This window comes from Hordeum vulgare, chromosome 1H (assembly GCF_904849725.1).
Source record: "Hordeum vulgare subsp. vulgare chromosome 1H, MorexV3_pseudomolecules_assembly, whole genome shotgun sequence".
NCBI lineage: Eukaryota > Viridiplantae > Streptophyta > Magnoliopsida > Poales > Poaceae > Hordeum > Hordeum vulgare.
Window position 1 is genome coordinate 500,056,341 of NC_058518.1, and position 24,119 is coordinate 500,080,459.

The following is a 24,119-nucleotide window of genomic DNA, read 5'->3' on the forward strand; positions in this document are numbered from 1 at the left end:
TACAGATCATCATCACCATCACTAATGTCATAGTCACTCTCCACTATGGCACGAGGATCAAAGTTTGAATCATCCAAATCACTATAAGTTGCTGCATCTTCTGCCCCTGTTTCATAAGATCAATTGCTCTTTTTTCTTCTCTTTATGCACACTACCACTCTACCACCAACATTAGCCTCGTGCCAACTAACACTTTGCTGAATTAGCTCTCAAATAGACTCTTACTGTGATGCTTGTATCAGAATAGGGCGATTAGCAATCGGAGAATCACAAAGTTAATCAAAAAGATTGGAATTTACTGTAGTTTAGGGCGGAGCACCATTAGATCGACGAACAGGGACCATCGTCGCGACGCCTCTCCAGCGAGAAGGTGTTGTGCCCCGCAACCGCGCGACTCGACCCTCCCGATGCCTCTCCACCGGCGATGATCGCCTTTCTCCGCCATGCGTAGCGTCGCGCCACACGCCCACACCCTCCTTCGGTTTGATCAAAGATAAAGAGGCGATGAGGATTTTATCCATTTGTAATTGACACCATGGGCGTTTTGTACAAAAAAACATGAAAATCGATGAGCTTTCTTCGAGATGACGCCTTGGCATGGTCAACACGTGGTCAACAAAGGCGCGTACCGCTATACGCTCAACGCTGAAGGGTGATCGTTTGAGATGTACTCCCTCCGTTCCTAAATATAAATCTTTTAAGCGATTTCACTAGATGTCCATATACGGAGCAAAATGATTGAATGTACACTCTAAAGTATGTCCATATACATTCATATGTAGTCCACTAGTGAAATCTGTACAAAGACTTATATTTAGGAAGGGAGGGAGTATAGTATAGTGAACAGCAATGCATTTTAAACACAAACAACGCAGACACGGTTCAAAAATGCAGCGGAATTTCACCTTGGTTGCCTAAAAAGATGTTGAAATCTTGCCTGCGGTGCAGATTCACATTCGGTTCGGGTTCAGGCTCTCAAGTTAGTTCGTGAATCACATCACTCACGCAGCGTAAATTCGAGAGAAAGTTGCTGTCAGATTAGCTAGCTCGCAAGAATTTCCACCGCGCGCATCTTCCCAGCTCACGCTCTCACCAGTCTCGTCTCATCTCGTCGCCACCCACCGCCACTATAAGTCTATTAAACACACACTGCGAGATCGCGCTCCCTCTCAGATCAGCCCCCATCCCAGCCCACCAACCCCGTTGCCCGCCGGTACACCACCACGGCAATGGCGTCGGCGTCGCGGATCCTGCTCGTGGCCGCGCTGCTCTTCGCGGCGTCGGCAATGACGTCGGCGCAGAAGGCGAAGGCGCCCGCGAAACCCGCCCCCGCGGCCGCCGACGCGCCCGCGGCCGTCGAGGCGCCCGCGAAGCCCGCCCCCGCCGCCGCCGACGCTCCCGGCGCGGCCGCCGCCGACGGGAAGCCGCCGACGGACGTGACGGCGGTGCTGGAGAAGTCCGGCAAGTACTCCAAGTTCTTGGCGCTGCTCAAGGAGACCCGCGTGGAGACGCAGATCAACGCGCAGCTGACGGACAGCTACAACGGGCTGACCATCTTCGCCCCCACCGACGCCGCCTTCGACGGGCTCAAGGCCGGCACCTTCAACACGCTGACGTCGCAGGAGCAGATCCAGATGGTGCTCTACTGCGTGCTGCCGCGCTTCTACTCGCTCTCCATGCTCGGCACCCTCAACGGCAAGGTGAGCACGCAGGCGTCCGGCCACTCCGGCCCCTACACCTACAAGATCAAGCCCTCCGCCAACAACGTCAACGTCTCCACCGGCGTCAAGGGCAACAACATGCTCCTCGGCAGCGTCGTCAGCAAGGACTTCCCGCTCGCCGTCTACTCCATCGAAAAGGTGCCGCTCCCCTACGAGCTCTTCGGCCCGCAGCCGCCCACCCCGGCGCCGGCCCCGGCCCCCGCGCCAACCAAGTCCAAGCCCAAGAAGAAGAAGAAGTCCGCCGGGATCGCCGAGGCGCCCGAGGCCGACGACGCCACCGCCGACGACGACACCGAGAAGTCCGCCGCCGCGTCCCTCACCAGCGTCGCCAGGTGGACAGCCGTCCTCGGTGCCGCCGTCCTCGGCGCCATGTTCTGATCCGATCCGAGATCCGAGAGGAACAAACAACACAAGGTGGTGGTGGTGCCATCTTTCTTGCACCGTGCGTGGTCGAGTTGCATTGACGGGTGGATCTATTAGTCGATCCCTGTACCGATACTGTGATGATGTGTATGTCCATCGGCTTCATTCTTTCTTCTTCTTCCTTTTCCCTTTCTTCCTTGTTTTCTTCTTGTTGATGATGAACACTCGATTCTTGTCCTCTGGTTTTCTCGTTTGGTCTGTATCCTGTAATTTATGTGATATACTAGTGCTTCTCGAATTCATTCATTGGATTCCACAACGCATTTCTCGTACGTACCTGCGATGTGGGTCTGTCTGCCTTGTTCAAGATCTGATCTGTTCTTGCGAGAACAGAGGAGGCACTGCAATAATGTCGCTTCCCACATTCCGTGATGGCATACGGAAAGCAGGGTGGCAGATCCAAAACATCACTGCCACCACACCACGGTGGTACTCCTAGTACTAGATCTCGGATGCCGTCCATTCAGTTCAGCCAGCGATGCTCTCTGCTCTGCGTGTTGTCGCTGGGCCGAAAACGAAGGGGCACCGCCACCTACCAGTTCTACTATATGTTTTCCTGCATGCATCTCGATGCAGTGTCCACTTCACTCCACTCCAAAAGCGACGTTGGACGACGGCATCTCTGGACATGATCATAAACAAATCTGTGCAGATACAATACCGTTGCCGCTGCTGCTGCCTCGGGTTTGTACAGCCATCGGCCGTGGAGTGTGCTTTTAACTCAGCGAGAAGCGAGAGCAGAGCTTGAAATGGTGGTACTCAAGTCAAAGCGAAGCTTGATACGGCCCTGGTGGATTATTGTAGGGGCCGTGGGGTGCGCCGGACAGGGACCATTCGCGCTGGATCGAAAACTTTTACTTGAGAAGGGTGGCGTTTGGCGCTGCATCGCTCTGGCTTGAGTCACATGGAATGGAACCGACCCACCTACCGACTGACGACCGCGCTGGATCTGGCGTGCCGTTGCGTTGCGTTGCGTTGTGTGTTGTTTTCGGCTGATATCTGTCGTTGGGGTGGCAGCTCGGAGTTGCATGTGATCCTAGTCATGAACCCAATTAAGTTGGCCGGCCGGATCTGAGGTCCGGTGTTTGCACTCGGCCTGGGGGACGGTGGTTAATTAGGCCAGCTACAGGGCTATCCCATCCGGACATCTCGTTTGAACCGAATTTTATCCGTTTGAAGCGATACTGAAACTGTCCATGTTCGGATCGGTCCATGGTTGGATCGGTGCGTTCAACGAGCGGTCACACCTCCAAATAGTCCCGAGCAGATAGGGCATTTAAAAAAAATGAAAAAAATAATAAAAAAATGCCAAAAAAATGTAACTAAAATTCAAACATTAATAATTACACATTAATAATTCAACGATCCCCTCAAAAAAAAAATCAACGATCCCACAGCTCACAGTTTTTAATTAACATAAATTAAAAAAAGATCAAATGCATCGCCCCGCGCTGCTGTCGTGCCCGTCGCCGTCTTCAAGCGTCGTCGCCGTTGTCATCGTCGCTAGTGAGGTCGACGTACGACGACATCATCCAGAGATGGGCCGGCGGCCCCTGGAAGGTTGGCGGCACTCGCGGCGCCTGCACCACCTCCCCGCACGGCGATGACTCACGCTCCGATGACCGCGACGGCGTGGGGCACCAAGGCTCAGCCCCAGCACGACCACGTCCAGCGCTGGCCCACCAGCTCCGGGGTGAACGCGGCCACTCGCTGCTCCTCGTGCACCTCCTCCTTCACCGTCACGGGCTGCTCCTCCGGGATGGCCACGTCGTCGGCTGCGGATAGGGCCATCATCTCCTCGAGCCCCACCCACTGGCGCTCATCGTACGTGTTCATGGAATCTTCCATGACACGCTGGATGAGCCGGGCTTCCTCCTGTTCGGTCATGCAAGGAGGTGGTGGTGGTGACGGAGAGGGCAACGCCGACGGGGTCGGCGTCAGGCCGCACACCCGCGTACGCCCACGCACGAGGGGAGGGCTCGGAGGGCGCGCCCGGCGCTGTGCACGTGCCCGCTGCGGGCTGTTGTGTTCGCCGGCAAAGTAGGACGCACGCCCCACGTCATGCTCATCGCGGAACCACGTGTCCTAGAGGGGGAATCCACGGCGTACCTCGGGTCATAGTAGAGGTCGTCGGGGAGGCTGCGTCGGCGGCGTTGGATCTCGTCGCGGCGGGCACAACCGCTCGTTGGCACCGGCAAGATCGGCACCCGATCGGCGGAGTGGTGCCAGTTGTCTGGCAAGTGGACGTCGCTCCAGGGGAGCGGCGTCCTTGTCTCCCAATACCGGCGGCACACGTCCGCATTGACGTAGTGCCGGGAGTGCGCCGGGGCGCCCGGAGGTGTTGGAATTATGCCCTAGAGGCAATAATAAATGTATAGTTATTATTATAATTCCTGTATCAAGATAATAGTTTATTATCCATGCTATAATTGTATTGAATGAAGACTCATTTACATGTGTGGATACATAGACAAAACACCGTCCCTAGCATGCCTCTAGTTGGCTAGCCAGTTGATCGATGATAGTCAGTGTCTTCTGATTATGAACAAGGTGTTGTTGCTTGATAACTGGATCACGTCATTGGGATAATCACGTGATGGACTAGACCCAAACTAATAGACGTAGCATGTTGATCGTGTCGTTTTGTTGCTACTGTTTTCTGCGTGTCAAGTATTTATTCCTATGACCATGAGATCATATAACTCACTGACACCGGAGGAATGCTTTGTGTGTATCAAACGTCGCAACGTAACTGGGTGACTATAAAGATGCTCTACAGGTATCTCCGAAGGTGTTAGCTGAGTTAGTATGGATCAAGACTGGGATTTGTTACTCCGTGTGACGGAGAGGTATCTCGGGGCCCACTCGGTAATACAACATCACACATAAGCCTTGCAAGCAATGTAACTTAGTGTAAGTTGCGGGATCTTGTATTACGGAACGAGTAAAGAGACTTGCCGGTAAACGAGATTGAAATAGGTATGCGGATACCGACGATCGAATCTCGGGCAAGTAACATACCGAAGGACAAAGGGAATGACATACGGGATTATACGAATCCTTGGCACTGAGGTTCAAACGATAAGATCTTCGTAGAATATGTAGGATCCAATATGGGCATCCAGGTCCCGCTATTGGATATTGACCGAGGAGTCTCTCGGGTCATGTCTACATAGTTCTCGAACCCGCAGGGTCTGCACACTTAAGGTTCGACGTTGTTTTATGCGTATTTGAGTTATATGGTTGGTTACCGAATGTTGTTCGGCGTCCCGGATGAGATCACGGACGTCACGAGGGTTTCCGGAATGGTCCGGAAACGAAGATTGATATATAGGATGACCTCATTTGATTACCGGAAGGTTTTCGGAGTTACCGGGAATGTACCGGGAATGACGAATGGGTTCCGGGAGTTCACAGGGGGGGCAACCCACCCTGGGGAAGCCCATAGGCTTTGGGGAGACACACCAGCCCTTAGTGGGCTGGTGGGACAGCCCCAAGGGGGCCTATGCGCCAAGAAAAGAAATCAAAGGAAAAGAAAAAAAAGAGGGAGGAAGTGGGAAGGGAAGGGGACTCCTCCCACCAAACCAAGTCCAACTCGGTTTGGGGGGGAGTCCTCCCCCCCTTGGCTCGGCCGACCCCTTGAGGGTCCCTTGGACCCCAAGGCAAGGTCCCCCTCACTCCTCCTATATATATGGAGCTTTTAGGGCATATTTGAGACGACTTTCTCACGGCTGCCCGACCACATACCTCCATAGTTTTTCCTCTAGATCGCGTTTCTGCGGAGCTCGGGCGGAGCCCTGCTGAGACAAGGTCATCACCAACCTCCGGAGCGCCGTCACGCTGCCGGAGAACTCTTCTACCTCTCCGTCTCTCTTGCTGGATCAAGAAGGCCGAGATCATCGTCGAGCTGTACGTGTGCTGAACGCGGAGGTGCCGTCCGTTCGGTACTAGATCGTGGGACTGATCGCGGGATTGTTCGCGGGGCGGATCGAGGAACGTGAGGACGTTCCACTACATCAACCGCGTTCTCTAACGCTTCTGCTGTACGATCTACAAGGGTACGTAGATCATTCATCCCCTCTCGTAGATGGACATCACCATGATAGGTCTTCGTGCGCGTAGGAAAATTTTTGTTTCCCATGCGACGTTCCCCAACAGTGGCATCATGAGCTAGGTTCATGCGTAGATGTCTTCTCGAGTAGAACACAAAAGTTTTTGTGGGCGGTGATGTGCGTTTTTGCTGCCCTCCTTAGTCTTTTCTTGATTCCGCGGTATTGTTGGATTGAAGCGGCTTGGACCGACATTACTCGTACGCTTACGAGAGACTGGTTTCATCGTTACGAGTAACCCCCCTTTGCTCAAAGATGACTGGCAAGTGACGGTTTCTCCAACTTTAGTTGAATCGGATTTGACCGAGGAGGTCCTTGGATGAGGTTAAATAGCAACTCATATATCTCCGTTGTGGTGTTTGCGTAAGTAAGATGCGATCCTACTAGATACCCTTGGTCACCACGTAAAACATGCAACAACAAAATTAGAGGACGTCTAACTTGTTTTTGCAGGGTATGATTGTGTTGTGATATGGCCAATGATGTGATGTGATATATTGTATGTATGAGATGATCATGTTGTAATAGAAATATCGACTTGCACGTCGATGGTACGGCAACCGGCAGGAGCCATAGGGTTGTCTTTATACTAACGTTTGTGCTTGCAGATGCGTTTACTATTTTGCTAGGATGTAGCTTTAGTAGTAATAGCATAAGTAGCACGACAACCCCGATGACAACACGTTGATGGATGATCATGGTGTGGCGCCGGTGACAAGAAGATCGTGCCGGTGCTTTGGTGATGGAGATCAAGAAGCACGTGATGATGGCCATATCATGTCACTTATGAATTGCATGTGATGTTAATCCTTTTATGCACCTTATTTTGCTTAGAACGACGGTAGCATTATGAGGTGATCTCTCACTAAAATTTCAATACGAAATTGTGTTCTCCCCGACTGTGCACCGTTGCTACAGTTCGTCGTTTCGAGACACCACGTGATGATCGGGTGTGATAGACTCAACGTTCACATACAACGGGTGCAAAACAGTTGCGCACGCGGAACACTCGGGTTAAGCTTGACGAGCCTAGCATGTGCAGACATGGCCTCGGAACACATGAGACCGAAAGGTCGATCATGAATCATATAGTTGATATGATTAGCATAGGGATGCTTACCACTGAAACTATACTCAACTCACGTGATGATCGAACTTGGGATAGTGTAAGTGGATCATGAACCACTCAAATGACTAGAGAGATGTACTTTTTGAGTGGGAGTTTAGCATATAATTTGATTAAGTTGAACTCTAATTATCTTGAACATAGTCTAAGTCCACCTTGTATATATTTGTGTTGTAGATCATGGCTCACGCAAGTGTCATCCTGAATTTTAATACGTTCCTAGAGAAAGCTAAGTTGAAAGATGATGGAAGCAACTTTGTAGACTGGGCTCGTAATCTTAAGCTAATCTTACAAGCTGGGAAGAAGGATTATGTCCTTAATGCTGCGCTAGGAGATGAACCACCCGCTACGGCTGATCAGGATGTTAAGAACGCTTCGTTAGCGCGTAAGGAGGACTACTCAATAGTTCAATGTGCAGTCTTGTATGGCTTAGAACCGGGACTTCAACGTCGCTTTGAGCGTCATGGAGCATTTGAGATGTTCCAGGAGTTGAAGTTTATCTTTCAGAAGAACGCCCGGATCGAGAGGTATGAGACCTCCGATAAATTCTATGCTTGCAAGATGGAGGAAAACTCGTGTGTCAGTGAACATGTGCTCAAAATGTCTGGGTACTCAAACCGTCTAGCTGAACTGGGGATTGAACTCCCGCAAGAAGCTATCACTGACAGAATCCTTCAATCACTGCCGCCAAGCTATAAAGGCTTTGTGTTGAACTACAACATGCAAGGGATGAACAAGTCTCCCGGCGAGTTGTTTGCGATGCTGAAAGTCGCAGAATCTGAACTCCATAAAGAGCATCAAGTGTTGATGGTGAGCAAGACCACTAGTTTCAAGAGAAACGGCAAAGGCAAGAAGGGCAATTCGAAGAAGAGCGGCAAGCCTGTTGCCAATCCGCCGAAGAAACCCAAGGCTGGACCTAAGCCTGAAACAGAGTGCTTCTATTGCAAGGGTATGGGTCACTGGAAGCGCAATTGCCCCAAGTATCTGGCAGATAAGAAGGCGGGCAAAGAAAAATCAGGTATATTTGATATACATGTTATTGATGTGTACTTAACCGGCTCTCGTAGTAGTGCCTGGGTATTCGATACCGGTTCTGTTGCTCACATTTGCAACTCGAAGCAGGAACTGCGGAATAGACGAAGGCTCGCGAAAGACGAAGTGACGATGTGCGTAGGAAACGGTTCCAAGGTTGATGCAATCGCCGTCGGCACAGTGTCACTTCAGCTACCATCGGGATTAGTGATGAACTTAAATCATTGTTATTTAGTGCCTGCGTTGAGCATGAACATTATATCTGGATCTTGTTTATTGCGAGACGGTTACTCTTTTAAGTCTGAGAATAATGGTTGTTCTATTTCTATGAGTAACATCTTTTATGGTCATGCACCGAATGTGAGAGGATTGTTCATATTGGATCTTGATAGCGATACACATATACATAACATTGAGACCAAAAGAGTTAGAGTGAACAATGATAGCGCCATATTTTTGTGGCACTGCCGCTTGGGTCATATTGGTGTAAAGCGCATGAAGAAACTCCATGCTGATGGACTTTTGGAGTCACTTGACTTTGATTCACTTGACACGTGCGAACCATGCCTTATGGGCAAGATGACTAAGACTCCGTTCTCCGGAACAATGGAGCGTGCAAGTGACTTGTTGGAAATCATACATACCGATGTGTGTGGTCCAATGAGCGTGGAGGCACGCGGCGGATATCGTTATTTCCTCACCTTCACTGACGATTTAAGCAGATATGGTTATGTCTACTTGATGAAGCACAAATCTGAGACATTTGAAAAGTTCAAACAATTTCAGAGTGAAGTGGAAAATCATCGTAACAAGAAAATCAAGTTCCTGCGGTCTGATCGTGGGGGTGAATATCTGAGTTTTGAGTTTGGTACTCACTTGAGACAATGTGGAATTGTTTCGCAGTTAACGCCGCCTGGAACACCACAACATAATGGTGTGTCCGAACGTCGAAATCGTACTCTGTTAGAGATGGTGCGATCTATGATGTCTCTTACTGATTTGCCGTTATCATTTTGGGGTTATGCATTAGAAACGGCTGCATTCACTTTAAATAGGGCACCATCGAAATCCGTTGAGACGACACCATACGAACTGTGGTATGGCAAAAGGCCAAAGTTGTCGTTTCTTAAAGTTTGGGGATGTGATGCTTATGTCAAAAAGCTTCAGCCTGAAAAGCTGGAACCCAAAGTGGAAAAGTGCGTCTTCATAGGTTACCCAAAAGAGACAGTTGGGTACACCTTCTATCTCAAATCCGAGGGCAAAGTGTTTGTTGCTAAAAACGGAACTTTTCTCGAGAAGGAGTTTCTCTCGAGAGAATTGAGTGGGAGGAAGATAGAACTTGACGAGGTTGTCGAACCTCTCATCCCTCTGGATGGTGGCGCAGGGCAAGGGGAAACCTCTGTCATTGCGACGCCGGTTGAGGAGGAAGTCAATGATGATGATCATGAAACTCCAGTTCAAGTTTCTATTGAACCACGCAGGTCGACGAGATCACGCGCTGCTCCAGAGTGGTACGGTAATCCCGTCTTATCAATCATGTTGTTAGACAACAATGAACCTGCAAATTATGAAGAAGCAATGGTGGGCCCAGATTCCAACAAATGGCTAGAAGCCATGAAATCCGAGATAGGATCCATGTATGAGAACAAAGTGTGGACTTTGGAGATACTGCCTGAGGGCCGCAAGGCTATTCAGAACAAATGGATCTTTAAGAAGAAGACGGACGCTGACGGTAATGTGACCGTTTATAAAGCTCGACTTGTGGCAAAGGGTTTTTCACAAGTTCCAGGAGTTGACTACGATGAGACCTTCTCACCCGTAGCGATGCTTAAGTCCGTCAGAATCATGTTGGCAATAGCTGCATTTTTCGATTATGAAATCTGGCAGATGGATGTCAAAACGGCGTTCCTTAACGGTTTTCTTAAGGAAGAGTTGTATATGATGCAACCCGAAGGTTTTGTCGATCCTAAAAATGCTGACAAGGTGTGCAAGCTCCAGCGATCCATTTATGGACTGGTGCAAGCATCTCGGAGTTGGAACAAACGCTTTGATGAGGTGATCAAAGCATTTGGGTTTATACAAGTGGTTGGAGAATCTTGTATTTACAAGAAAGTGAGTGGGAGCTCTGTGGCGTTTCTAATATTATATGTGGATGACATATTACTGATTGGAAACAACGTAGAGCTTTTGGAGAGCATAAAAGGTTACTTGAATAAAAGTTTCTCTATGAAGGACCTAGGAGAAGCTGCTTACATTCTAGGCATTAAGATCTATAGGGATAGATCAAAACGCCTGATAGGACTTTCACAAAGCACATACCTGGATAAAGTTTTGAAGAGGTTCAAAATGGAACAGTCCAAGAAAGGGTTCTTGCCAGTGTTACAAGGTACGAGATTGAGTAAGACTCAGTGCCCAGCAACTGATGAAGATAGAGAGCATATGCGCTCCGTCCCCTATGCTTCAGCCATAGATTCTATCATGTATGCGATGTTGTGCACTAGACCGGATGTTAGCCTGGCCATAAGTATGGCAGGTAGGTTCCAGAGTAATCCAGGAGTGGATCACTGGACAGCGGTCAAGAATATCCTGAAGTACCTGAAAAGGACTAAGGAGATGTTTCTCGTGTATGGAGGTGACGAAGAGCTCGCCGTAAAAGGTTACGTCGATGCAAGCTTTGACACAGATCCGGACGACTCTAAGTCGCAAACCGGATACGTATTTATTCTTAATGGGGGTGTAGTAAGCTGGTGCAGTTCCAAGAAAAGCGTTGTAGCAGATTCTACATGTGAAGCAGAGTACATGGCTGCCTCGGAGGCGGCTAAGGAGGGTGTCTGGATGAAGCAGTTCATGACGGATCTTGGAGTGGTGCCAAGTGCACTGGATCCAATAACCTTGTTCTGTGACAACACTGGTGCCATTGCCTTAGCAAAGGAACCACGGTTTCACAAGAAGACCAGACACATCAAACGACGCTTCAACCTCATCCGCGACTACGTCGAGGAAGAGGACGTAAATATATGCAAGGTGCACACGGATCTGAATGTAGCAGACCCGCTGACTAAACCTCTTCCACGGCCAAAACATGATCGACACCACAACTGTATGGGTGTTAGATTTATTACAATGTAATTCACATGGTGATGTGAGGGCTAGATTATTGACCCTAGTGCAAGTGGGAGACTGTTGGAATTATGCCCTAGAGGCAATAATAAATGTATAGTTATTATTATAATTCCTGTATCAAGATAATAGTTTATTATCCATGCTATAATTGTATTGAATGAAGACTCATTTACATGTGTGGATACATAGACAAAACACCGTCCCTAGCATGCCTCTAGTTGGCTAGCCAGTTGATCGATGATAGTCAGTGTCTTCTGATTATGAACAAGGTGTTGTTGCTTGATAACTGGATCACGTCATTGGGAGAATCACGTGATGGACTAGACCCAAACTAATAGACGTATCATGTTGATATTGTCGTTTTGTTGCTACTGTTTTCTGCGTGTCAAGTATTTATTCCTATGACCATGAGATCATATAACTCACTGACACCGGAGGAATGCTTTGTGTGTATCAAACGTCGCAACGTAACTGGGTGACTATAAAGATGCTCTACAGGTATCTCCGAAGGTGTTAGTTGAGTTAGTATGGATCAAGACTGGGATTTGTCACTCCGTGTGACGGAGAGGTATCTCGGGGCCCACTCGGTAATACAACATCACACATAAGCCTTGCAAGCAATGTAACTTAGTGTAAGTTGCGGGATCTTGTATTTCGGAACGAGTAAAGAGACTTGCCGGTAAACGAGATTGAAATAGGTATGCGGATACCGACGATCAAATCTCGGGCAAGTAACATACTGAAGGACAAAGGGAATGACATACAGGATTATACGAATCCTTGGCACTGAGGTTCAAACGATAAGATCTTCGTAGAATATGTAGGATCCAATATGGGCATCCAGGTCCTGCTATTGGATATTGACCGAGGAGTCTGTCGGGTCATGTCTACATAGTTCTCGAACCCGCAGGGTCTGCACACTTAAGGTTCGACGTTGTTTTATGCGTATTTGAGTTATATGGTTGGTTACCGAATGTTGTTCGGAGTCCCGGATGAGATCACGGACGTCACGAGGGTTTCCGGAATAGTCCGGAAACGAAGATTGATATATAGGAATAGTCCGGAAACGAAGATTGATATATAGCGGGGGGGGCAACCCACCCTGGGGAAGCCCATAGGCTTTGGGGATACACACCAGCCCTTAGTGGGCTGGTGGGACAGCCCCAAGGGGGCCTATGCGCCAAGAAAAGAAATCAAAGGAAAAAAAAAGAGGGAGGAAGTGGGAAGGGAAGGGGACTCCTCCCACCAAACCAAGTCCAACTCGGTTTGGGGGGGGGGGGGAGTCCTCCCCCCCTTGGCTCGGCCGACCCCTTGAGGGTCCCTTGGACCCCAAGGCAAGGTCCCCCTCCCTCCTCCTATATATATGGAGCTTTTAGTGCAGATTTGAGACGACTTTCTCACGGCTGCCCGACCACATACCTCCATAGTTTTTCCTCTAGATCGCGTTTCTGCGGAGCTCGGGCGGAGCCCTGCTGAGACAAGGTCATCACCAACCTCCGGAGCGCCGTCACGCTGCCGGAGAACTCTTCTACCTCTCCGTCTCTCTTGCTGGATCAAGAAGGCCGAGATCATCGTCGAGCTGTACGTGTGCTGAACGCGGAGGTGCCGTCCGTTCGGTACTAGATCATGGGACTGATCGCGGGATTGTTCGCGGGGCGGATCGAGGGACGTGAGGACGTTCCACTACATCAACCGCGTTCTCTAACGCTGCTGCTGTACGATCTACAAGGGTACGTAGATCATTCATCCCCTCTCGTAGATGGACATCACCTTGATAGGTCTTCGTGCGCGTAGGAAATTTTTTGTTTCCCATGCGACGTTCCCCAACAGGAGGGGCAATGGAGAAGGCTGCCGGAGCAGGCCTTCACGGAAGAGAAGAATGGCGCGGATCGCTTGCGGCGCGCAGCGCTGAACGAGGACCTAGCTTCGTGGTCGTGCGTCCCCTTCCACTTGCCGCTGGTGCTCCACCACCCCATTGCTGCCGGCGATCGAAAAACTCAAGGGAGGGGGAGAAAGCTAGGGTTTGGAGCGGGCGCGTGCGCTGTGTCGGTCCCGAGGAGGTAGTGGAGTGCGCGCGTGCACTGTGCCGGTCCACGGCTTCCCCATTTAAGAAGGACGGTGACCGCGTGCCTCAGTGGATGACAGGCGGGGCCTACCGGGCGTGCGCAGTAAATACGGGCGGTGGGAGGTAGGTGGCCGCCTGCCACGCATCCCCGATGCATATGAGAGGAGGGCTCGAGCGCGTCCGCTCGCTGTCCGCTAGGACCCAAACGGGGTGCATGTTTGCGCCGAAAATGGGTCGGCCCGGACGCAAAACAGACGAGATCCGTCGAGGGCGACATGCGTTGGGCTGTGGGGTTTGTCCGTTTTGCCCCATACGGACTGGGCCGTACCGGATGGGGTCGTGCGCTGGAGTTGACCTTATACCCACTTAATATCTCTCAGCTAAATTAAGCATCATCGTTTTAATTAGGTTGCATGCTCCTATCAAGTGTCAAAACAAGAGTTGCATGCTCCTGTTTTGTAGGGACTTGTATGCTCTTTGTGTGCCGAGAGATGCTAAGCAAAATGTCTTCTTTTGTGGATTGTAGATTCGCAATTGAAGTAGCAAAACCGAGGGTGTGCCTTATGTGAAACTAGGAACACGTTTGGTGGCCCGCACAAGGTTCAACCAGGTCCGTGCTGTAAGAAAATGGATTGATTGGTTGTCAGCATATACTATTGGGTCGGCATGACACGGATTTTAGAGTATCTCTGGGACTGTCTCGGGAGGAACTTTCGAATCGGCAGTTTCTTGAGAGCCAAGCCCGCACGATGCTCGTGGGCGACGGGGGCTGCACGTGAGGAGTCACCCTCGAGAAGCCCTGTTGCTTTCCAAAGCGCCGACAGTTATTACCATCACCTTCCCTCGACGCTCTCGCTCCCATGTCCCCTTTCCCCACCCTCACCAACGGCGGCGGCGGCGTGCAGCAGATCGTCGAACAACAAATCAACCTCCGACCTCTTCACCGACATCCACAATGGCACTTCGGCAATGACGGTAAGCACTACTCCCCCCTGATGTACTACTTCGCATTCGATCCAAGTTTACGTTCGATCGACGTTACGGGAAAAGGGAAACATGGTAAACACCATATGAGTGATCATGTAGATTTGAGGTTCCCAATCCAGATTGCGTATAATACGACCAAGGATCAGGGTTCATCTTACACAAGACGCACAAATCTTAGCCTCGGGGACCCTGGAGGCGATTGGAGCGGTGGGTCACCGTGGACTTGGTCTTTGATCTGCACCATCGTCTCTTCTTCATCGTCGGAGTCCATCTCGATTGGCATGCTTCGATGTCATGGTTCCGGCGCCATACAATCATTGCCACCACATCTTGTTCTTCCACCTCCATAGCCACTGGTTCTTGATCCTCTTCGAGCGGCACCACCGCAGTGTTTGTGGTGAAGTACAGTGCGGCACGATGGTCATGAGGACGCTGATACTATCTATACTTGGCCCACTTTTCCCTCTGTCCAACATTGTTGGAGTCAGCCTGATTCATGGCCCAACAAAATATGTTGACTGACATAGCACCCTTCGTTGGGTCACGAATCAGTTTCTTCAACTCCTCGAGCGTCGCCTTCTTAACCATAGAGTTTGACTCTTTGTGCAACTCTTCCATGCTGCTGAAGTTTGAGGACATTTCCATGGTGTTCTCTAACTTGGTGCAATCACCGAGCGGGCACCCTAGGAAGCATGCCCTTCATCTAATGCCCCAAGGTAAGGGGTTGGGGTTCGACTTGTTGCCGGAGTTCATGTCGTTGGGTTGGAGGAAGAGTGAGAGACAGATAGGTGGAATGGTGACCATTAGGCTGGGTAAATAAAGGGGTTTTGGGCGATAGGTTTTAATGACGATGTTGCAACGTTCATATTGCAGATCCTGACCGTTTGAAACTCTTCATAATGCAGATTGACACACAGAACAAGGAGAAGGAGGTGATGCAACCAAAGGAGCAAGACAAGAGCAAGGACGTGGTGCCGCCCTTCGAGGTGATGCCCGTCGAGAGCCCTGCTGATACATCTCAAACGTATCTATAATTTTTGATGGTTTCACGCTGTTATCTTGCTACATCACCCTTTCCGCTTCGAGGGAACACCAACGCAGGGCTCCAAGGGCACGGGGGAAATCCTTTGCATACTTGCCTAGGAAGTCCCTTAAGGCGTAGCCGTAGCTAAAGGATTTCTGGTGCCGTCGACGCAACTATTTCTCGCACCGTTGCAAGGGATACACAGCAAACATCAGAAGTATTTCTGGCGCCGTTGCTGGGGAGGAGAAATCAAGATCTATCCAAGTAGGTCTCACAAACTCTTCTCTTGCATTTACTTTTGTTGCCAGTTGTGATAGCCGATGCCCACGTTCCAGAAGATTCCCCCTTCTTTCCGTTTTCATCATGTGTCTATTTTTATTTTGTCGCATCATCATCGCATCATGCGCATCATCTGCATTGCATCGGCATCTCCGTGCCGCCAGTTTTCAAACTTGCATCCGTTGTTAGTTGCCGGTTCGCGTCGTTGTCCGTTCTGAGCCCGACCGCACTCGCCCGCGCCCGCGACATCGTTTAAATCTTGTTTTCAAAAGTGTGCATAAAACTTTCTCTGATCGAGGTGAAGCTTGGCATGCGGTCGTGATTAGTTATAGCCAGGCCGCATGTCGAATTTCGTTGCGATCGGAGTTCGTCTGGTACCCGAACGGTCGACCTTAGTGGCACCGTCTTCGGTCTACCGTCGGACGTTCGTCGGTGTTTTAAAATTCGTTGCCGCGCCGCCCGTTCTCCCTCTCGTCCCGGGATATCCCCTCTAAACGGCCTCGTAACCGTTCCCGCATTCGGAATTAGTCGAATCCGATCGCGCGGTTGAAACCGGGGCGGAATTTCGCTAAACCTAGCCCCCCATTTGTCTATAAATACCCCTCCATCATATTTTTTAGACAGCCCCTCTTCCCTACCTCGAAATCCGTGCCCCGAAACCCTAGCTAGCCTCCACCTGCTCTCTCTCTCTCGTCCCCCCAGTGCCGCCGGCCCGCCAGGCCCGATCCAGGCCCACCCGGGCCCGAGCCGCCGCCGCCCCCGTTCGGCCTCCCTGCCTCCCAGCTCTTCCTCCCGAGCGAGCCGCCGCCGTGCTAGCGCCGTCAACCCGTCGCGCCGCCTCCCGTCGGAGTCTGCGCCGCCGTAGCCCATCGGGGCACCGCATCCTCCGCGCCGCCGTAGCCTACAGATCGCCGGATCCCCGCGAGATCTCCTCCAGAGGCCGGTTCCTCCCTCGCTCCTTCGGCCGCTGCCGCCTGCGCTCTTGTCGACGATCCGCTCGCCGGTCGACACCCCCGACTCCCGCGATGCTTCTGCCGGCCGACCCGCACAGGAACCCGCCGCCCCGCGCAGGAACCCGCCGCCTTGGTCGCCGTCCCTCGTCGTTCCTTCGATAGCAGCCGGTCCCTGCCTCCCCGATCCAGGTGGGACCGGGAGGTTGCCTACGAGAGGCCTCGCCCCCTCCGCGTTGACCTTCGCTGTGGGCCGCGCGCCCCACGAGGCCCAGCAGCAGCCAGCGCCCGAGGCCTCGCGTGCCTCACCACCAGGCCCAGGCCGATTCGCCCCTTCGGCCTCCTTCGGCCCAGCTCCTTCGGCCCAACCGAGGTAGCGCTCCTTTCCCCCCGTGTGTAGCATTATAATAGTTCGGCCCATGTAGGGATTTTAGGAATTAATAAATTCCAGAAAAATAGACGTATATTCAAACGCTCGTAGATTAGTATCCGTAAGTCGGAACGAAGCGAGTAATATATGGTTTTCGTGTAGTTTCTCGCGTAGAATCCGTTTTTAAAACTTGCACAAATGTTTGACGACATTTAACGTGCCGTATGCCTAGATTAACGTGTTGTTTCTATAGGTTTCGTCCCGTATTTAATTTTCGCGCAAGACCGGATTCTCGTATGTCGTGATAGAAATGTCCATGTTTTAGGAACCTATTTTCCATGTATTTTAGAGCGGTCGTTGGTATTTTTTGCGTGTAGGGATTGCCGCTAGATTATTTTTCCGTGTATAGGTAATTTTCTCGCATTTACGTGTGGTAATATTTTGTTGTTGCAACCCCACATGTTTTATATGTTTTCGGGGGATTTTTCTGTGTAATTAGTTTGAGCATTAGAGCAAGTTAGTTCGCGCGATATTTTGTCGTGATGCCCTTTTGTTTAATTCGTAGGATTTATTCCGTGCTTCGTTTGAAGGAGTTGTCAACTAGAGAGTTGTTCTTGGATGTTTACTCTAGCCCCTGGTATTTTTGGTTGCAATAGAAATGCATGTTTAGGTGTGGTTTGCTTGCTCTCAAGTTGCTAGAAAAAGTGCTGATTTGGAGGAGCTGAAATATTTCTAAGTCTGAAATCTGTTATATTTTGTTGCTGTCTTCTCTTGCTTCTATCTTTTGATCTGTGGCTCTTTTGAGGTTGGTGCAATGGAGCAAGTTGTAGCCCTTGTATTTATCTAGCATGCTGTGAATTTTGCTGCTGTCAATATGCCTTCAGACCGAAAACTGCAGCTTCAAAAACTGCTATTTTCGCTAAGTGTGAAATAGTGTGTGGGAAGCCATTTTGTGACTTCTTTTCCTAGTGTTCCTTGCTGCCATGCTGGTTGTTGTTAGTTGTTTGTAGTAGTGCTCCTTTCCCTCTTTCGTGTCATGCCTTGCTTGAGTTTATCGGAGTTGTGTAGCTCGTAGTTGTGGGGTGTAGAAAATGCTATGTGGCTGATTTTGGCAGATTGTAGTGATTTCTTATTTTGCTCGTAGTTGTTGAACCGTAGTTCCGATTTGATCGTGTAGAACATGAAACTTTCTTAGAATCCCGTGTAGTTTATTTTTCTCTTGCTGTTTGTATGTTTTGAAGTGCTCGTGACGGTCGTTGCACACATATTGCATTCATGCCATCATATCTTACGGTGCTTGTATCTTTTGAACCGTAGCTCCGTTGGAGATGTTCTTTATGTGTAGATTGCATGTAATGACGCGTAGAATCACGTGAACCTATTTGTTTTGCTTTTTAACAACTAATTAAATGTGTTAGTTCAGATCTGGACAGAATTATAAATTAACATGTGAGCTCGTTTTGGAGGTGCTATATGTCATTTCCGACCTCATTTAAAATGCCTAGATATGTAGTTTAATTACGCTTCACCTCTTGCCATGTTTAACCACATCTAATATAGCCGTGTATCTAATCGGGAAAGAACTAAATAATTAAACGTGGAGTTTTGTCAATATGCAACTCGTTGCATAGTGAACTTCACTTAATGTGTAGTGTCTGTTTGTGTGAGTTGTCATGCCGTTACTTGCATGTATTTAGCTGCTCATGCATCATTTGTGTTGTTGCACCGTGTGGTGAATTGCGTGTGTTGATTTGTGTTTCCGGTTTGCTTCGTCTCGATAGAATTCCGCAGCGTGCCGGATTGTGAGGACCGTTCGACTACGTCGGTTCGTCTGCTTCACGGAGGCATTCTTCTTCCAAGCGGGATCTCAGGCAAGATGGCCATTTCCCCAGATACCATTACTATCATTGCCATGCTAGTTTTAACGCTTCTATCGTTTATGTCTCGTTGCCTACCACATGTTAAATATGAGCTTCTCAATAATGCCAGGAAAACCTTCAACCTGTTCAACTTAGCAAACCACTGATTGGCTATGTTACCGCTTGCTTAACCCTGTGTAGCGTTGCTAGTTGCAGGTGCAGTTGCTTCCATGTGATTACATGGGTTCCTTGTTATATCACCCTATTAAATGCTATTTAATTTAATGGACCTATATACTTGGTAAAAGGTGGAAGGCTCGGCCTTTCTAGCCTGGTGTTTTGTTCCACCTTTGCCCCCTTAGTTTCGTCTACCGGTGTTATGTTCCATAATTGAGCGCTCCTAACACGATCGGGGTTGTTATGGGGACCCCCTTGATAATTTGTTTTAGATTAAAGCTAGTCTGGCAAGGCCCAACATTGGTACTACATTTGCCCAACATAATAAATCTGTTAAAATGAGATGCATAGGGAGTTAGCGCTACCCGAGGAGTAATTTCACATAATACAGGGGGGGCATTGTTGTTGGTGCTGGTCCAAAACTAGAGCCGTTTGCAGGGGCCAACCCGGGGCAACTTGGGAGATTTCTATCAGGCCACCAGTCACGCTCAAGATGCGACCCTATCCTCAATTTGGCACGAAGGCCTCGTCAGGGATAGAAGCGCATCTCGTCGTGTCGCAAGAATGGATATCGTTACAAGTACATATACTGAAAAGAAGATATATATTTAGAATTAGCTTACACTCGCCACAAGCTACATCAGAGTCACATCAGTACATTACATAATCATCAAGAGTAAGAGCAGGGTTCGACTACGGACGAAAACAAACGAGAAAAATAAGAACGACGTCCATCCTTGCTATCCCAGGCTGCCGGCCTGGAACCCATCCTAGATCGATGAAGAAGAAGAAGAAGAAGCAACTCGAAATGAACAATCAACGCGCTCGCGTCAAGTAACCTTTACCTGTACCTGCAACTGGTTTTGTAGTAATCTGTGAGCCACAAGGGACTCAACAATCTCATTTCCAAAGGTATCAAGACTAGCAAAGCTTAATGGGTGAGGTATGGTTAAGTGGTGAGGTTGCAGCAGGGGCTAAGCATATATTTGGTGGCTAACTTACGAGTACAAGAAAATAAGAGGGGGAAGATCTAGGCATAACGGACGTGAGCTACTGATGATCAAATGAATGATCCTGAACACCTACTTACGTCAGACATAACCCCACCATGTCCTCGATCGGAGAAGGAACTCACGAAAGAGACAGTCACGGTTACGCACACAGTTGGCATATTTTAATTAAGTTACTTCAAGTTATCTAGAACCAGTGTTAAACAAAGTTTCCACGTTGCCACATAATCGCGGGCACGACTTTCCGAAAGATTTAACCCGGCAGGGGTGCTCCAACTAGTCCATCACAAATTACCACAAGCCGCATAGAAATCTTCAATCACGAAGCTCGCGATCTCGTCGGATTCCCTAGTGGAAAACCTCAACTCTGAGATTACCCAAAGCATCACCGGAATCCCGATGCACAAGATATCTCGTCAAAGGTAAAACTAATCCAGCAAGGCCGCCCGACATGTCGACGAACCCGATAGGAGCCGCGTATCTCGTTCTCAGGACACGACGGATGGAAAAGCCTACAGGTACCAAACCTCGAGTTGCCCCGGGGTGGCCCCGCAGTCTGTCCTTTTGGGACCAACACCATCAGCATTGGCCCCCCTGTTTATGTAAAATTACTACTCGGGTAGCGCTAACTCCCTATGCTTTTCAGTTTAACAGAATTATTATGTTGAGCAAATGTAGAACCAAAGTCAGGCCTTGCCAGACCAGCTTTAATCTAAAACGAATTATCAAGGGGGTCCCCATAACAACCCCGATCGTGTTAGGAGCGCTCAATTATGGGACATAACACCGGTAGCCGAAACTAAGGGGGAAAAGGTGGAACAAAACACCACGCTAGAAAGGCCGAGCCTTCCACCTTTTGCCAAGTATATAGGTGCATTAAATTAAATAGCATTTAATAGGGTGATATAACAAGGAACCCATGCTTTCACATGGAAGCAACTGCACCTGCAACTAGCAACGCTAACACAGGGTTAAGCAAGCGGTAACATAGCCAATCAGTGATTTGCTAGGTTGAACAGGTTGAAGGTTTTCATGGCATTGTTGAGAGGCTGATATTTAACATGTGGTAGGCAACGAGACATAATCGATAGAAACGGTGATACTAGCATGGCAATGATATTAATGGTATCTGGGAAATGGTCATCTTGCCTGAGATCCCGCTTGGAAGAAGAATGCCTCCGTGAAGCAGACGAGCCGATGTAGTCGAACGGGTCCTCACAATCCGGCACGCTGCGGAACTCTATCGAGACGAAGCAAACCGGAAACACAAATCAACACACGGAATTCACCACACGATGCACAACACATATGATGCATGAGCAGTTGAATACATGCAAGTCACGACATGACAATTCACACAATCAAACACTACACATTAAGTGAAGTTCAATATGCAACGAGTTGCATATTGACGAAACTCCACATATGAATTATTTAGTTCACTCCCGGTTATTTACACGGTAATATTAATGTTGTCAAACATGCAAGAGGTCAACCGAAAATTAAACTACCTGTCTAGACATTTTAAATGAGGTCAGAAATTTCATATAGCACCTCCGAGACGACCTCAGATGTTAATTTGCAATTCTGTCCAGATCTGAACTAACACATCTAATTAGTTGTTAACCAGCAAAACAAATTGGTTCACGTGATTCTACGCGTCAAGACAAGCAAACTACACATAGAGAACATCTCCAACGGAGCTTCGGGTCAAAAGTTACAAGCACCGCAAGATATGATGGCATGAATGCAATATGTGTGCAACGACGGTCACGAGCACTTCAAAACACACAACCAGCAAGATAAAATGAAACTACACGAGATTCTAAGCAATTTTCATGTAGGACACGACCAAATCGGAGCTACGGTTCAACATCTACGAGCAAAACGAGAAATCAGTACAATCTGCCAAAATCAGCCACATAGCATTTTCTACGCTCCACAACTACGGGCTACACAACTCCGATAAACTCAAGCAAGGCATGACACGGAAGAGGGCAAGAAGCACTACTACAAACAACTAACAACAACTAGCATGGCAGCATGGATCACTAGGGAAGGAAGACACAAAATGGCATCCCACTCACAATTTCAGACTTGGTGAAAATTACACCTCATGAAAGTGCAGTTTTCGATCTGAAGCAATATTGACAGCAGCAAAACCTATAGCTACAGGACTCCGAATGGCATGCAAATTCACAGCATGCTAGAGAAACACAAGGGCTTCAACTAACTCCATTGGACCAACCTCAAAAGAGCTACAGATCAAAAGATACAAGCAAGACTAGACAGGAACAAAATATAACAGATTCCAGACTTAGAAATATTTCAGCACCTCCAAATCAGCACTATTTCTAGCAACTTGAGACCAAGCAAACCACACCTAAACATGCATATCTATTGCAACCAAAAATACCAGGGGCTAGACAAAACATCCAAGATCAACTCTCTAGTTGACAACTCCTTCAAACGAAGCACGGAATAAATCCTATGAATTAAACAAAAGGGCATCACGGCAAAATATCGCGCGAACTAACTTGCTCTAATGCTAAAACTAATTGCATAGAAAAATCTTTTTCTACCCCGAGAACATATAAAATATGTGGGGTTGCACAACAATATAATGCCACACGAAAATACGAGAAAATAACCTATACACGGGAAAATAAACTACCGCAATTCCCTACCCGCAAAAATACAAATGACTGCTCTAAAATACATGGAATAATGGTTCCTAAAACATGGGCATTTATACTACGGCACCCGAGCAATCCGGATTTGCGCGAAAATTAAATACGGGACGTATCCTAGTAAAGCACCACGTTATTCTAGGCATCCGGCACGCTAAACGACGTCAAACAATTATGCAAGTTGAATAATCGTATTCTACACGAAATTCTACGCCAAAACCATATACAATACGCCTCGATCTGAGTAACGGAATAATAGTTACGGTCGAAAGAATATACGCTAATTTTTCTGGAATTTATCTAATTCCGAAAATTCTAAAAAAAAACCTATCGGGCCGAATTGCCTAACGGGCCTAACAGGCAGCGGCGCTGTATGCTATAACGCGCCATGTGCGCGGGATAGAGGGCAAGGGGGGCGCACCTGATGGGCTCAATCTGGCCCAGGAGCTGGGCCGGCTTGGAGCAGTGGAGTGTTGGAATTGTGCCCTAGAGGCAATAATAAATGTATAGTTATTATTATAATTCCTGTATCAAAATAATAGTTTATTATCCATGCTATAATTGTATTGAATGAAGACTCATTTACATGTGTGGATACATAGACAAAACACCGTCCCTAGCATGCCTCTAGTTGGCTAGCCAGTTGATCGATGATAGTCAGTGTCTTCTGATTATGAACAAGGTGTTGTTGCTTGATAACTGGATCACGTCATTGGGAGAATCACGTGATGGACTAGACCCAAACTAATAGACGTAGCATGTTGATCGTGTCATTTTGTTGCTACTGTTTTCTGCGTGTCAAGTATTTATTCCTATGACCATGAGATCATATAACTCACTGACACCGGAGGAATGCTTTGTGTGTATCAAACGTCGCAACGTAACTGGGTGACTATAAAGATGCTCTACAGGTATCTCCGAAGGTGTTAGTTGAGTTAGTATGGATCAAGACTGGGATTTGTCACTCCGTGTGACGGAGAGGTATCTCGGGGCCCACTCGGTAATACAACATCACACACAAGCCTTGCAAGCAATGTAACTTAGTGTAAGTTGCGGGATCTTGTATTACGGAACGAGTAAAGAGACTTGCCGGTAAACGAGGTTGAAATAGGTATACGGATACTGACGATCGAATCTCGGGCAAGTAACATACCGAAGGACAAAGGGAATGACA

At 48.6% G+C, this 24,119-nt stretch overlaps 1 protein-coding gene across 1 annotated transcript; it reads left to right on the forward strand.

Annotated features, from left to right (window-relative positions):
- The first annotated feature begins 1,153 nt into the window (after window positions 1–1,153).
- On the forward strand, window positions 1,154–2,390 carry LOC123419550 (fasciclin-like arabinogalactan protein 12). The gene has a single exon (XM_045107180.1). It carries the CDS (start codon window positions 1,230–1,232, stop codon window positions 2,097–2,099), a length of 870 nt encoding a protein of 289 aa, XP_044963115.1. The 5' UTR covers window positions 1,154–1,229; the 3' UTR covers window positions 2,100–2,390.
- Window positions 2,391–24,119: the final 21,729 nt, after the last annotated feature.